Below are 16,803 nucleotides of genomic sequence, written 5' to 3'. Positions count from 1 at the left end.
AGTCTAGTCTGACACCTTGATCCTTGAAACTGAGTTGCTGATGTCTGATGGAATATAATGAGGATGAGAGTTTTTGAATGGAAGCAKTCAACAGAAAAGCCATTTTCAAATGCTCATCCTGCATGGTTTAATGAGAACTTAATTCCTGACAAATGTCGGTGGTCTGATTTGTTGTTTTGGTTGGTTTTTGTTAGGCTCAGTTCATTCTAAACATACATATAGTACCCGATCATGCAGGCCCTTAAGCATTATAAAGCAGCTCATGCCCTAAAGTATTGTTGAAGCTGGTTCTGCTGAGGCCTGTAGGTGGAAAACTCCCAGATTTGTTTATAATTGTTATATGCAGAGCTGCCTTTTTTTGGAACAGAATATGTATTTGGATGGAGATATGTGTTGGTCCTTGAAACATGGTCTCTTTTGAATTCAAAGTCTACAAGTCAGACTAAWGTGGTGCATTGAAGAYGAWTCATAGAAGTTCCAAATTCTTTGAWGGGGGTGAGGGAAAGTATTTGATTAATAAAAGTTGAGGGTGTTTTTTTCCAGCAGAAAGAAATAYTGGAATGCCAAAATGAAGCAGGAATAAAGACAAGATAGGAGTAGAAAGAGTGGAAAGGGGTCAGAAGGGCAAGCAGTAGGTATGGCAACTGCAGTGCAAGAAGGCAATGTTTGGAATATGGAATCTGGTCTAACATGAGGGTCTAACTACTGCCTCCTTGGTGAACTCAGGAATTAGATTTAGCTCCCAACTAGGTGATGCAGATCTGTTGATGTTCCCATTTCCTGTAGGCCTTAGAACAAACTGTTCTCTTCTGGGACCAGGTTTCCTGACCAGGGGAATTAAATTGCTCCAGCTCACAGTCAGGAAGAARCTAGCACATCTGTAATGTGGGTAATTGGGGGGGTTTAAACCAAYTGGTGGGTCAGGCACAGCTGAATGCTGAAAGATAAGAAGGTAGTGGACACTCACCCCGTTGAAAAGAGGGTAACAAACGCTGCTTTGCTGAGAATGGGAGGAAGACTGTGAGGCCAAAGTGCATAATAATTATGTGAAAGATGTCCTGAGAAGTCTCTAAGCAAAAGACAGCACAAATTGTGAAAATGTGTGCTCAGAATGACAAAATGGATGTTCCATAGCTGGCAGTTCTGTGTGTACATAGCCATTCTCCAAGGATTTAAAAATATTCTGTGAAGCAGCTTAATGCTATTCGATGTAGTGGAGATCCATGGAGAAGTGAAAATAGCAATATCCAACACCACCTGGCAGACATGAAAGGCAGAGGTCAGTCATGAGAGTTGTCATCCATCTGCTAGAATAATATCAGCAAACCACTGTGAGTTCATAGCAGTCAGCTGTCTTCCTGCTACAGGAAAACCCAACATGGTGTTCCAGCTTCATGTCCTGTTGAGGAATGGTGGAAAAATACTTCACAGCATTAAAGCTCTTTCAAGGTTTTAGAAAGAATTCCTTGTATGGCTGGAGTGCCAGATATGATGAGTTAAATGACTGGCACAGAGCAGGTACTGAAAAGGAGCCTCACTTCCATGTTTTTTCAACAAATAAAAATAGTTGCACAGAGTGGAAATTGGCTTGGTGGCGAAGCTTGTGCTCCACGAAGATTGCTCTCAAGATTAGGCAGCAAAWAGAAGAGGAAGCAGGCAAGTTTAAGGCTTATTGGTCCCAGAAGGAGCACAGGATCAGCTCCAGAGCAGGCTGTAATGGGAAAAGGGGCCTGGGAAGGAGTGACCTTTATGCAACAAGGCATGTATGTGAATGGTTAGCATTGAAGGAAGGAGCTCACCAGGGACAGGCTGGATCTGAGAAGTCCCTTTCCATTAATTAAGGAAAGGCTGAGTTGATCCTGAAGTGGCTGACAGGAAAAACAGAAGGGGTCAATTTGGACATCAACTTGGGAAGTCACTCTCAARCTTAAATTAGGTATTCCTGAGCTGAGCTAGACACTTTGGGGATGTATAAGGATGTGGCTCAGTTCATGTGCTACTGCACTCCCATTTTTCAAGACAGTAATGCAAATGCTACAGAGCTCGAGGCTCGGCTGCTATTCTAAAAGTGAGTTACTGCTACTCAGTATTTGTAACCATTCTCGATTYGCTTTATAGAATTCTTTCCTATATTACTTACGTGAAGTTTTCACATGAGATAGCAAGAAAAATCTACTACAGCCCCATTGCATTGTGCTCCTTTTAGGTCCATCACAATGAAGCCTGAATTATTAGCTTAATCTGGTACTTAAAATTTTATCAGTTTTTCTTTTTTTTAACCCTAGTTTAAAACCCTCTCAAACAACAGGAATGATCACTTAATATGCCATCTGCTTGTGAATGTAAATACAACTGCATGTCTGAAATTCAGTATATTCAGTGGAGAAGGAGAAAAAGTTTAATTCTGAAATCCTGGCACAAACTTGTAGGACTTCGAATATCTGAKAGAGAAATTTTGACAGCAACTACTCTGCATGTAAGCAAAGAATGAGACATAAGTTTAAGACTAATCTGATAATTCAGAGCTTTGTGTGACCTTGAATATCACAACACAAGGAATCGGTATTAGTTTACAGAAAAAACCAAAAAGCTAACTATTCATTGATTAGAAGAGAGATTTTGCTAGGAAAATAATTTTTTAGTTGCAGTRCTTGCTAAATTCAAAAACCTTCAGAAGAATCCATGCAGAAAAAAAAMCCAAAAAACCCACCACACACACAAAAAAGCAATCCTTAAAAATATCTCTGAAAGGAATTCTGCTCGGCAAATCAAAGCGCATTAGGGAAAGAACAACTTAAGCTTTTCARAGCACAAAAAACACAGACAAAACAAACACTTTTAGAAGTGGGGAAAAAAAAATGAGACACTGAGTAGATGGGACTTTTTGTCATGTTTTAAAAAGGCACAGTTAATTGTTTCAAAAAGTAGATTGTTTTACATAAAAGAGATTGAGTTTTCAGTTGGTAGTATGACATATGGTTTAAGTTGACTCCATGTCAACACAATTTGTTCCAGGTACTTAAGAGTCCCCATGCCTGGTAATTACTGGTGGCAAGAGTGTCATTGTCCCCAAAGCAGGGCAGGCTCTAAAGGTGTACTAAGCTGTGACAGGTGTTTGGTTTGTTTTTGTTTTGGGGTTTTTTTTTTTTTTTTTTTCTTTTAAGTGTAACTCTGTACAACTGAGAAAAGAATGAAAAAAGCCCTGAAAAGTCTGTGTGCTATTCCTCTTCCCATCTTTCACTCACACTCTGCCATTAGACAAGCTGGAACCTTTCCTTTCTGCAAACTTTCAACCCAAAATGAGTCAGTGCAAACCCCATTTCCATCCTGGTCTGGGCACTGCAGTGTAGAAGGTGTGGGAAGTGACCATGACAAAAGAACAATGGTCCCAAATGAAGCTGAGGACTTTGTACCTAATCAGAGAAAGGGGCTTGGCAAATTCCATAGAAATTCCTGACTGAAACTTTGCATTCCTGGTCCAAGCTGACCATTATTTGCACACTGGAAACGTGCAGGTACACATGAACTAAGAGGAAATAGTCTGACAATACTGGACGTGTCCTGCACATGGGGTACAATCCAGGTAAAACAAAGATTTGCTCTTAAAGGGCTGCTCCTGATTGTACCAGATTRGGAGGAAGTGGATGGGGTTGGAGAGGACATCCATAGTTTGGGAAGGTTTTCAAAACATATCTGCAAACTTGGTTAAACTGCAGTGCAGAAATGTTTTGTGAACCAGTGGATGTTCAAACTGGGAAGAGGAGCTGTTATTGTGAACAGCCTTTCTCAGGTGTGTCAGCTGCTAGAATCAAATTCTGCCATTGCTATGGATGCTGCAAACACTAATATTTTAATACTGCTGGATGCAAGGAACTCTTAAAAGGATAAGAAAAATATTAGCCTGTCTGATTTCAGTCCAACTGCCCGCAGAGCAGGAGGAGGAAGGATAGAAATGTCAAGTCCCTGAAAAGCTTTAGAGATGACACTACACCATCTAAACAAGGGATTAGCAGTGAAAAGCTTGGASAACACATTTTCCTTCTAAGCTGCTGGACACTTCAGGGGCTGGCATGTTTACTTCTGGCATCTTGAAGCCCATTTTGGTCTTAAATCCTTTTGTTTGCTAGAATGTGACATATTGAATATGACTCTTAATTAGCTGCTCCTCGAGTAACATACCATGAGTCTGGTATGATGTTGCAACAAGTCCTATAACTCCAGACAAAACCTCTTGTAATTATTTTGTTTGTCACCACAGGTGGATTCCTGCCATGGAATTTCATTTGGGGCACAGCAGCTTTTATGAGTACATAAGAGCTTCCATCTGAAAGTACCTTGTTCCCTTTCCAAGGAAGTTATGCAAATGAATTTTGACAGTATAAGGCTTCAAATCTGAAGGCTGCTGTATGTCCTCATGTTTTTCCCTGGGGTTCTGTACAGAGCTACACAGAAACAGTGGGTCAACACGTTTTGTTTCTTTGTGCTGCATTGCAAATGAGTTACAGCCTTATGATTCCAACATTTAAAGCTATGTATTAAAATTATATATATATATATATATATATATGAGTTATATATATTAAGAAAGACTGCCATCCAATCAAGGAAGTGTTGTGGTCTACAAAAATATTAAGTATGTTCAATTATGCATGTGGAAGCTTTAGAGCTGGATCTCAATCGAAAGAATAGTTAAATTTTGCTCCTAGTCTTAAAATTATGTTGCCCCAGGCAATTTATTTCCCCTYAGTTCAGTTTATTTGTTTTTGAGATGGTAGAATTCTTACTTATATAGATTTAGATACTCTATTTTTATAACTAAATTAGTGGTCAGTGTCCAGGCTATCAGTCAAGGTGTAAAATCTGTGGGTTTGATGCATTTTCATTCCAAAATTATTCTTTCAACCATAGTGTTGGAGCTTTTCTTCCTTTTTTCTTGTCAAAGTGAGTGTCTCATCAAATTTACCAGAGCATTTGCTTGCATGTTGAATATCATGCAGTATTATATAAATTTCCCTGTATATCCRTGCGTGTTGGTGAGAATATACATCATCTTTATAAAGACCTTTTCTTACAAAGCTTTAAAGCTAAACTACAATTCTGTAGATGCTAAGCACAAAAAACCATCGTGTGCAAAAATAGTCAAAGGGAATTTCATGTTTAGCTAAAACTGGGGTTTTTATAWTTTATTTTTCCCTAAATATCCACCTGTGGATGTGCAGGAATACAGCTGATCCAAAGCTATACATGATGGTCCATTCAGTGTCATGTGGTAACTAARATTCAGGACATTTTTTTTCATTCTTTCCAAATGACACCAACACAAAATTTTTCTAATGCTTTGGCGGAAAACTAGGAGCTTTTAATATTTAGCTTCTACTATTTATACACCTGTTAACATGGAAAAAGGTAGAGAGAAGAGGTTGTTACGCTCCAGTGATTTAATTATTATTATTAGCAGCACAATTTAAAAATGTCTATAAATAGGTTTTTTTTTTCCTTTTCCTTCTGCGTGCCTCACATGCCTTCATACTTATTTTTAACTGCACAATCAAATATAACCAAATCCCTTTTCTAGCTACACCACTTTAGTTTAGAGAGGAACAATGTGAGTACGGCATCAATGGAAATCGCAAAAATCCGAAGAACTATTCCGTTTTCTAGAAAAAGGGCAGTGTATCTTGTATATATATATAATATACATTTGTAATGTATATTGTAATTTTGTGAGTATTGGTGTGATGTTAGTAACCTAAGCCGAACTTTTCCGCCCTGTTCGACGGCATTTCGTGTAGGTTGTCAGAAAGCCATGCCTTTGCTGGGTATGTTGTAAGAATATCCAGAATATTAACTTTTTAGAGAAAAAGCGTCATGTTTGCACGTTCTTAMGGATTTCTGGTTTGACATCCGCGTTCCCTCAAAAACAACCCCGGAAAGTGAAAGATTACTTGGTTCCGAAGCGAAGCCRCCCTCACGCTTTTGTGAATTAACAAGAAAAAAGGGGATAAATCCGCTCTGACGCGGCCGGGCCCTGCCGTCCCCTCACGACGCCGCCGCCGCCATGGCGCCGTTCCCGCCACTGCCCCTGCGGCACGCGCGCCCCCTGCGGCCGCCCCTGCCGGCCCCGCCCCGTCCCGCGCGCTGGCCCCTCCCCTCAGGAGCGCCCCGCATCCAGCCCCTCTTCCTGCCCCCTCCCCCGGTCTCTCGCTCGCTGCTCCCGGTGGGATGGAAAGTCCCCCGTAAGCCTCTTCCTCTTCCCCGGTAGGCAGGCGGCGGGGCCCGAGTTCGGTGCAAAAATGCTGGGCATGTACGTGCCGGATAGGTTCGCCCTGAAGTCGTCCCGGGTGCAGGACGGGATGGGGCTCTACACGGCCCGCAGAGTGAAGAAGGTGGGTGATGGCGGGGGAACGGCCTGGCCCGGCCCGGCGGGGAGCGGCTGCCACGTATCACCGGGGAGCTGGGCGGCTCTCCCGCCCCTCTGTCCCGCTCCAAGTTCGCCTCATCCGCGCTGTGCCCGCCCGGGCTCCCTCAGCTCACGGGAGGCGCCGCCCGCCCGCTCCCCCATCCCGGTACAGGAGCCTCCCGCCTCAGCCGGGAAGGGGCGCTGGGGCCGGCGGAGGGTTTGCTCTGAGGRAYTTYATTTTCCCYGTTTTATGAYTTTTATTTATTTATTTWTTTWWAAAAAAACTTGGTTCGTGTGTCTGGCACAGTTGTGAGGGCAGAGCTCCCCCGGCGGGACCGCCTCCTTCACTGCGCTCTGAARGGAAAGGGGGCCGCGCAGAGTCGCGTACGGCTGTCACCCCCTTACGGCCCTCAGGGCTCGGCGGGACGATGATTTAATTCGTCCTTTCGGCATAATAAAGCCGGGCCTCTGAACGGTGCCGTTCAGCTGAACCGAGTCTCATACCCCAACCAGGTGATGCCCCTTCACACCTCGTAATTGAAAGTCTCTCGATCATCTGGAATTCCAGCTGAGACTGTCCAGGTGGCCTGTTAGGACACATAAAGCCATASCAAAACTATGAACCCATCATTAGKACACACTTRTCTGACTTTTCTAAGTTTCAATTTSCATTTTTGTTCTCGTTTTGGCTCTGATTTTTTTATTCCTGATTTTTCAGTGGTTTCGTGAACAAGGCTTAGACACGATGGGATGGAGGTGTCACATTTTCAAGGTGTCCCTGAGTGTTAAAGGGGAGGCTGGAAGGAGAACAATTTTATATAATTTTGTTTAATTTTTTGCTTCTCTAGTGAGATTCTGAAGTTTCCTTTGATAACTTTGTGGGTTCATATAGCAAGGAAGGTTGTACACTGTTAGGATTTGTAAATCCCTGGACTCTGAAATAGTCAGCTCTGGAGTGAAACTCACAGGAATCAGCATCCCCAGTTCAGAGGTGGGGGTCTGAGATTCCGTCATTTGTGCTGTTGTCAGTTGAACCATTAGAGCTGGATGTTGGGGCAAAAAGAGCATTTTCCTACCTGAATTATTCCATACTTACGAACTTGATACAGACAACATGTGTTGATCAGTGCTGTGCAGGCGCCCAGAAAAACCGTGTTGCAAGTGTGGTGTGGACTTCATCTGGCATGCAGAAGGTAAAGGCAGAGGCACTTGTAGTAGGATCTTTATTAGGAGTGTCTGGTGACAGTGYTTGTTACAGACTTGTCTTTTGGCAGTGAATCCTCTGTGCTGGTAGCCCAGACAGCTGTGGYGTGCAAAGCCCTGGTCAGAAGAACAAACAGACTTTGGTGGGCTCAGGAACCAGCTCTTGAGTTGCTCTGTGGTTTATTAAAACATACTCCCAAAATTTGTGGGACACCTAAGCCCCATGTTCTCTGTTGGGAGAAGGGTCAGTCTGCATTACTCTTTTCTATGGAAAGAAAATTCACATCTGCAGTGCTCTTGGCATGTTCTCCTRTCTAGTAATGAGGCAGAAGTACTGCACTTCATGGCTGTGATAAATAGTAGCTTATAGCTGTTAAATTAATTCCATGGAGTTTTGGGATTGGGAAGGAGGTGTTGAATGTGACACTTAATTGTGAAGTAAGACCTGTGTTGCTGAGTTGGAAATACTGCACTGTTTTCTCTCTRTTGCTGTCACACAGTTGCAGTTGTGTGAACTGAAAGTAAAAAAAAAGAAATTCAGATGATTTTATAATGAGAAATTGCAGTACTAGCTCTCTAAGTGCTAAGGAGGCCTCTGAAAATTCTGCCGTTAGCAARTTTTGGTAATAATGAGTTCTGAACTGCTGCTGCCTACCATCTGCTTGGCACCTGTAGGCACGAGGAACTTTCAAGTTTTAGTTTATAATCATAAAAGGTGGAAATGTTTTATTACCTGTACAAAGCTGTGATTCCTGTGTACTTTGTGTTTTCCATCAGCTGGCCTCAGGCTACGGCATCATGAGGCTCTTGGTGTAATCATCAGAGAGCCATTGCATTTCTCAGTGTTTTGCTGCAACTGGAAGATTAGACACTGCTGCTTTTTGAARGCAATTGTTGAAAATAGYTTTTTCAGCATTGGCAAAATGTGYGTTCMTGTACTGAATAATTTCTCTGACTTCAGTCTGTGTTGTGTGCCTCACTTTTATTGATCAGAGAGGGGAAGTTGAGTGTGTTTTTGATTTATGTATGTTGGCATATAACATGTTTATTAACCAGGAATAATGTGSCTCTATGTATATATGTGTGTGTGTATATTTGAAGAAAGTGGTCTGAAGGGCTRAAAAATAATTGCACTTATCCCCATGGACCTTTGTGTTCCAAGACATCAGGTTTTGGTTTCCCTCCAAATTTGAGAAGCCATAAAAAGTGCTCAGAAATCTGAATCACCTAYGGCTTATGTTATGTTTACTTTGCACTCAGAGGTGGACACGTTGCTTTTGCCATGTTCTGAGCTTCCAGAAGGCCTTGAACATACTGCAGGAGAGATTTCTTGGTTTGAGGCAGCTGAGGTGGGAGTGATGAGTAGTGTTTCTTGTTCTGAGCCCTTTGCAGTGCTGAGCTGTTACTGTGCTTTGTCCCAGAGGTGCTGTGGCCTTCAGTGATGGGTAAAATGAACATTGTAGGTGCTGTACACATACAACTGTATTAACCTATCTTACCCTCTTTGCTGATGAGGTAAGAGAAGGGAAAGTTTCAGCCTGAGTATTAACTCCCAGGAGTTGAAAAACTGGTGGGAGAGGAACTCTGACATTACTTATCAGCAAAACAATGAAGAGTTGTGTGAAAGTCGGTGAGAAGGAAGGACGTGAAGCCCCAGAGTGCCAGTTTTTACTGTCACTGCCCCTTCTTGTCTCCTTTGCTACACTGGGCTCCAGTTGCTGACTTCTGGTCTTGTGTTTTTACCTTCTGCTTTGCTGTTCCTTGTAGTGAAATGTTCTTTGGGCGCATTTAAAAATTTGCCCCTCAGTTCTGTTGCTTTATTGTGCAATGCTAATTTTCTTTTCCTTTGTTTATTACCACTTCAGGTTTAATTTTAAAGTCAAGGATTTTTCTTTTTAAAATTTGATTTCTTGTTTCCAAGAGGAACAATCCTGGATGTTTTCCATTCCACTTTTTTTCTCTTTGCTCTAGCAGTAGGCAATCTGTGAAAACTAAGCAAGAAGGAAAACATGTWGCAGGCTATTGCTGGCAATATGGAATGTGCCTGAAGGAGGGGATGTGGACAAGATCAATACTTTTATTAACCACAATACTGCTATATTTTTAAAGAAATGCCGAAGTTGCTTTTCAGTATACGCTTATGATCTCTAATGCTTGAGAGTACATCGTGCTTAAAAGTATACAATGCTTTTGGGTCTGAATGCTGCCTCRAGGAACATCTTGCATTCCATTTGTAGGGCCTGTCCCTGCAAATAGGGACAAGGCAGTGTGTGTGGAGGGAAGCTGGGCCTGTGTTAGAATAAAGTCGTTTTGAATTATTGTGCCCTGCTGCTCGTCTGATGTCTGTGCAGGAAAAAACCTGTGATGCCAAATAATTTTGGAAGAACATATTAATGGATGCTTTCACAGCGGGTGTTWTGACTAGCAGGTGGTATAACATTTTAATTTTGTTTATGAAGGCTCAAATTAATTCATAAGCACGTGCATACTCCCTTACATTTTTAAACWAATCTCTCTGTATGATCAACTCCTCAGTTATTCAGTGTTTTGATTTGTGGCACTTCAAAAAGTAGTGTTGCAAATAATCTCGCAAATAAATCTAATGTAAACTTGGTGCTTGCCAAATTCTTTGTTTTAGTTGGATGCCTGTTGCAAGGTGCTTCCTGAAAATTTTATAAGAAGTGTAAGAAATTTGACTTGTAAATTTCAGCCTTATTTTAAGATAAAGAAAAATTCTGCTTCCCAAAGGAGGATTAAGCACGTGGAGGGAAGGTATGGTTTTAGGAGATTCTCCAAAGTATGAGAAGAATGGGAATGAGCTTCAAGTTGAACCCTCGAGGATGTGCACCTTCTTGGTATAGAGTAGGACCATAAAAGAAAAGTATTCTTTTCTGTTTGAAGATAAGAATTRCTTCTCTGCTGGACTTGGGTGATTCACTTGTCTTTTTCTTTCTTCCCCCTACTGATTCTTTTTTTTTTTTAATAATTATTCCTTAGGGTGAAAAGTTTGGCCCCTTTGCAGGGGAGAAGCGAATGCCGCAGGAACTGGATGAGAACACTGACAGCAGGCTCATGTGGGAAGTGAGTAAAGTGACATTATCACACCTAACAAAAATTGTTCTCAGAATTAAGTTTTACTGTAACAAATCATTATTGAATGCACATTTAGTCCCCTTTTACACTGAGGAGGGGACTCATTTCTTACTTTTTCAGAGATGGAAGAACTGTTATTTATGCTGTGGGGCAGTGTACAGAAAAGGTTTATGTTTGACATCTGGCTTAAAGCACTATCAGTGCATTTACCACAAAATACATGTTTATTTGAAAAATCTCTAGCACTAGCATCATTGAGCAGCTTATAAAGGGAAGAGTATTGATGCAGCCTTAGCAGAGCTACAAATAGATTGCATACCCTGAAAGGATGAGTGAGAGAATGTCATGAAACCCAAACTCAGTATAAATATCATGAGTGGTGAAATATTCCTAGGTGAGTGTTAACTCCAGTCTGTAATTCCTTGTTTTCTCCCTTTCCCTTTCTTTTGTCTGTTTTAATCTAGAGGTGTGCCCAAAATGCCCTTTCCYAGAGGAGAAGTGTGGACAATTTGTTCCCTTTGGTTATGTACTCAGAGTAAACAGTTTCATCCTCTTAGTTCCCAGATGAAAACAGAGCAATCCAAAATGCCTTTATTAGAGATGTTTGCTCAATTACAGTACATGTGAAAGTGCCCTGGCTCACTTGGCTCTTCCTGATGTGTCTGCAGGTTATTTTAAATCAGTGAAATGCTTGTGCTAGAACAAGGTTTTCAGAAGAGGCGGTGAGTGGATTACAGCAATGAGGTCTTCAAGTTTGTTGGAAAGCTGTTTGATTTTCCAGAKTCCTCACTGCTGATGCTTAAATGAGATTTATCTGTTTCTTTAAGATAGAAAAGGCAAATACATGTATTTACTGGTGACATTAATATGACCCCRTTGACAGCAAATCAGAAAATGAGGATTTTATGAGCTGTTTTAAAATCATTTCATAATATCTTACGGTAACCTAGTTTTGAGAGCCTTGAAAAGATTCCTGCATACCAAATTTTATGACTTCCTGAATGTTTTAACCCAAGTTGTTCATGTTTACTGAAGTTGATCTGAACGTGAGCTTTATAATATAATTTAAATCATGCTGGGAGTAGTCTTAAGTTGAAAATTGAGACCAGGAATGCAGAAAGTAAGACTTGAACAGTCCAAGTAGATGGTTATTCCAGAGCCTGTGGGAGGCACGCACAGAAACTGGCCAAGTTTGTGTGTAGTCAGCTGTATCAAAGATATTAAAAATAATTAATTTGARGGCTATTGGATGAAGGCACACTAAAGCCTGACTTCACAGTCTGATGGCAGTCAAAAAAAAGTGTTTTCAGAGAGAACACCTTCAAAAAGAAGACTTAAATAGTAGAGCTTTTTTTAAGTCAAGGAAAAAAATGGGCATTAGTGCAACCTTTTTTTTCTTGATATGTGATGCCTGGGATCCAGGCTTCAATTTTATGGAATATTTTTCTGTGAGGAAGTTTGCCACATGCATTTCTAGAGCAGTGCTCTGATGTGGTCTGTTTTGATCAAGCCATTCTTTTCTCCGAGACCAGCATTGTGAGTTGGCATCTTTAAGACATCACATTGAGACAGAATTGCACACATGATGTTTTATTTTGGTCTCAGAGAAAACATRGGACCCAAAAAATTTATTGAGCCCAGTGATTTTGTTCAGTAAAGTTCTGAAGACGTTAAAATTTTTCTTTAAATTAAATATAGTAGAATGCTATTACTCTGCCTGTAACATGCATAGTTTTGAAGAAATCAAAGGTTTATACTTGCTCATTCAACAGATTCCAGGGAAGTTTGGGCGGGTGGGAAGCATCCGTGATCTTGCTGTTATCTTTGTAAAAAGCAACAGGCTCAAATGTTTTCTTTATGAGTGGTATGAAAGGAAAAAAAAAAAACCCAAACAAACCTGTGGTAACCATTTAGTTAGGAGTGATAATAAAAAGCCAAGAAAATGTCTGAATGGACGCTTTTTTTTCTTTGTTAAAAAAACCATCCCTGTGTTATCTTCCAGCTCTCTGACTGTTGCTCTAGTGAAGGACACAGCTTGTTTCTGTGATGAATTGAGAGTTTTGTTTTTACTCTTAGCATGTCCCTAGCACCTTTATTAAATGCTTCTTTGTGTGTATTAGTAAACTTGGCATATCAGCTTTAAACTGTGTGTATTTGCTGGAAGAGCAAGTGCTTAAAGGCAAGAAGGAAATAATCTTTAGGTATTAAAAGTTCAGATGTTTTTGCTCTTGAAGCTCAGATGTCCCTTTGTGAAGGGAAGATACCAGTTCATTTCTTTATATATGTTCAGCTCCTTTTCTTCATTATCCCTAACCAAGAAAGAAGAATTCATTTCACTCCTATTGGATTGTGGCAAGCATGTACTTCGGGTGATGACTTTGGCAAATGTTAAAACAGGGAGGGCTGGAAAGATTTAGTCCTTCTTCAAATACTCTGACATACCATGAAGAAATGTTGGTCAGGGTTGGATGGAACATAATACRCCATGTAATGCTGAATGTTACATATTTCAGGTTGGGTTTCTGTCCATCTGCCAAGATCATGTTTTTTTCATTGTTACATTAAAACCAAAGAGATCAGAAATCAGTCTTTCGATGGAAGCCAATGTTTGTGTTTATCTATATAATGAAATGAACTTACRTTTCTACTGCTTAACTCTCATCACTTTTGCTGTGACAGTTGTTTTCAGTTAAATAAGCCTGCCTGAAAACTAGTGAATGCGACAGAAAATCTGCTATTGGCTGCAATCAGCTGCAGATCAGAGCTGTGGTGTTTAGGATTGAGGTRTAAGAAGTCAAGCACATTAAGCTTGGTGTGTTTTGGTGGCTTTCTTCTTTTTTTCCCTCTTCTTCTCTCTTTGATATCTTGCCTGTAAAATGTGCTTCTGGCATAGGAAGGCTTTTACATGCAAGACGTAAGTAAATTTATGTCCACATTTCATGATAAAATAAATCTTAAGGAATTCAGTCTTTGCTGTGAAGGTTAATGCAATATTATAAATCCAAACAACATACTCTTTACTTTTTCTGTGTGAAGACTACTTTCCCAATCATCTTTCCTCAAATACTCTTGACATTGAAAACTGTTTGCTTTTAATGTTTTTGTATGAATTGTCATTTGCAGAAATGCTTTTGTTTTCTCATTTCTTAAATGTTCTGGGCTTTTACACAAGTCAGAAATTGGTGGACTATCTCCACTGCAAGTCTGTGTCCCAGATTTTCAMTGTTGCTAAATTATTCCCAGTGGGATAGATAGGTGTCCAAAATAGTCATTGTTACTTATTTGTTTATGTAGCTACTTTTTTTATTAACTCTGTTAAAACTTGTATTAGTAATATTTATCCATGTTAAGTGTATGGCTTTATATTAAYTTTAGTAACTTTTGAAGCAGGCCCATTATTCTTTTGGTGATGAGAAGGGTCTACTTCTTAAAGCAACTGAGTGTTAACCTCCCATCTTCAGTTATGGGATATATTGAAGATGTTGGAAAGCATTTCTTGCTAGGCTGAGGTGTTTGTATTCTAGTCTGAACTTCCTGTAAATCACACACAATTTGATTAAGGAGRTTTGGGTGTTGTTCCAGAGAAAGGMAARCTCAACCCTGCTCCTGAAAGCTCCACAGAAGGTTAGCAGGAGTCTAGGAGTGAGCCTCCTGTGCCCTTCTGTCCTTGGCAAGGTCAGGTACTGTCATGCACCAGAAGGAGCTTCATTAATATGGAAAACTGTTGCTATGTTGTATGTTTTGGCTGAAGGAAAATGTCACATGCTGTYTATGTCCCAGGACTTCTTACTGAGTAAGCAAATCAGCAGTTGCTGCTTCAGGTTTCTTTTGCTGGAGTTATTTTAATGCTTTCTCCAGCAATGTTAAAATCTGAGTTTCTACTCTGCCATGAGTTCTGTGCTGAAGGTCTGAAACTCGGGATGCAGAAGTATAACATCTAGCTGTTTCATGCTGTAACAATAAAAAACATATTTTCAGCTAATAAAAAAAAGGCAGGAAGTAGTACTTTCCTTTACATGATTTTTGATGAACCTAGATTTTTCAATTTATAAATGTTTTAAAAATAGTTTCCAGAAAGCAGGCAGGGAGTTTACTGCCTTCAGCAAAGGTAACCACGTGCTTACTTGCAGTGAATTTTTGAGTTTTTTGTTCTTCTCTTGACAGSTGTGTATGGTAGAGCATTTGCAATTGTGCTCATGAGCATTTTGAAGTAGCATAAGTTTCAAATTCAGATGTGTTTTGAAAATGTGGGGATAATTTCATTGYAGCATAAAAGGCTGGCAGATGGAGTAGTGCCTGTTGCTGATGAGGATTGCCAGCAGCTTAGTTGTTATTTAGGCCTTTGTAGGGTTTCGTATGGGGGGGTTTATATAATGACCAGGGACATCTCTTTTTTCCTGAACACTTCTATAGTAATCAGGTGCTTGTTTATGTGGCATCATTCAAATTGTCCCAATTGGCCTTGAGATGGAACCTCCCCGTGTGTGGTGGCAGTGAATGTCAGGTGTTTCATCTTGCTGTGAAGGCATTTGACTGAATTAATTCAGTGACATTTTCTGTGTTGATTCTCAAGAAGATAATTCTTGGGCACCTCAGTTCAAGGTACATAATTTGGATATGTGTATGCATTTGAGGTGTTTRTTTTAAATGCTGAGTTTGGGATTCACTGTCATGGTGCTCAAAGATCCCTTGTTCRTTTAGGAAACTCCCTATTCATGCAACTGGAAAAGAATTGGTACATGTCACCAGTTGGGTCCATGTGAAGTACAGTTTTTGCAGTTTTTCTTGACTTCTCATATTCACATCTGTGTATTTCTATATGAGGTGAAAAAAGCAGTAGAAAATGCAGAATGTTTTTAAGGGACTTAGTGGATTTCTTTATCGAAAGTTTCCTTATGTCTTAAAGCTTGGCTTGGTGTTTGGCATCTCTTTATGGATTGGCAGATGCTCTGAAAGCATAACTGAGATGACTGTGTGTCACTGAAGCAAAYAGAAATTATTCTTATATAATTTAAGGATCAAGCAAGTAAAGAAAAGTTGWTGAAAAGTTAGRTAGTGTAATGTATAGTTTTTATAAYAGGAAYSGGGTWGCTTCTCYTTCCAACTCAGGAYCTGATGGAAGCCTTTTTAGGAGTTACATGGTGAGCTTCTAGAAGTCATATTTCAGTAGCTAAATCACAAAGCCTCTGTAGAACTGGKTGATTATTACAGGATCACAGAGTGGTTTGGGTTGGAAGGCACCWTAAAGATCATCCAGTKCCAATCYSCCTGCCWGGGACAGGGATGCCACTCACTAGATCAGGTTGCTCAGGGCCCCATCCTGTCTGGCCTTGARCATTTCCAGGGATGGGACATCCACAACCTCTCTGGGGAAACATGGCAGTGCTTAGTGTCAGATAATATTGTTTCCAGATGCATTTAAATGTGTAGGTTTGACACTTTTCATTGTGGTTAATCCATGTGTTGGAAAGTAATAGCTTTTAAACTTTGAATGTTGGCACCTTTTCATGATGTGTCTTTTTTTCCTTCAGAAGAGCAGTAATAAATTTTGAAGATTCTTATTTGTTTGCAGAACTACAATTATTTCTTTTTTTTTTCTTTAATCTGAGAACAACCCACTGTCACCACCTATTATTGTAATGGAATACAGGTTTTTCTTTCTAGTAATATCCTCAATGTTTAGGTAATTGAAGCAGTCTTACTGAAGAAATATGATAYTGCATTCTATTAGAAACAAATAGAGCAAGAATGCAAGCAATTCSAATACAAAGCCATGAAGACAATCTAATTTTGATCCTACATAACCGAATTCCCTTGCTCTTAGGAAATACYTGCTTTGGATACTTCTTGTTGACAGATGGAAAATAAAATCCATTCATTATATAAATAAATCACATGGAATAGTAGTGTGGCTGTATGACCTTTTTTGCATGGATCTCTGTTGTTGGGATCAGTGGAGATTCAAGTGATCTATTATTTAAAATGAAACAGACAGGGATTTTTGGCAGTGACAGATGTATTTTTACAGCAGTATGTCTTTGTGTTTTGAGGGGGAAGAATAACTTGGTTAGTATTAAATTTTTATTTCTATTATCTTCATTTTTTCA

General features: G+C 40.1%; 1 protein-coding gene across 1 annotated transcript in view; it reads left to right on the top strand.

Moving 5' to 3' along the window:
* The first annotated feature begins 6,197 nt into the window (after nt 1-6,197).
* PRDM5 (PR/SET domain 5) overlaps nt 6,198-16,803 on the top strand; it is a 57,385-nt gene continuing 46,779 nt past the window's right edge. Inside the window, exons 1-2 of the mRNA XM_057380562.1 lie at nt 6,198-6,386; nt 10,601-10,684. Of these exons, the coding sequence (XP_057236545.1) occupies nt 6,294-6,386; nt 10,601-10,684 (177 nt within the window). The 5' untranslated portion in view covers nt 6,198-6,293. The remainder of the gene's footprint in view (nt 6,387-10,600; nt 10,685-16,803) is intronic.

This window comes from Malurus melanocephalus, unplaced genomic scaffold (genome assembly GCF_030028575.1).
Source record: "Malurus melanocephalus ecotype Western Australia unplaced genomic scaffold, MMel_1.1 scaffold_460, whole genome shotgun sequence".
Classification (NCBI taxonomy): Eukaryota; Metazoa; Chordata; class Aves; order Passeriformes; family Maluridae; genus Malurus; species Malurus melanocephalus.
This window is presented reverse-complemented; position numbering and strand designations above follow the sequence as displayed.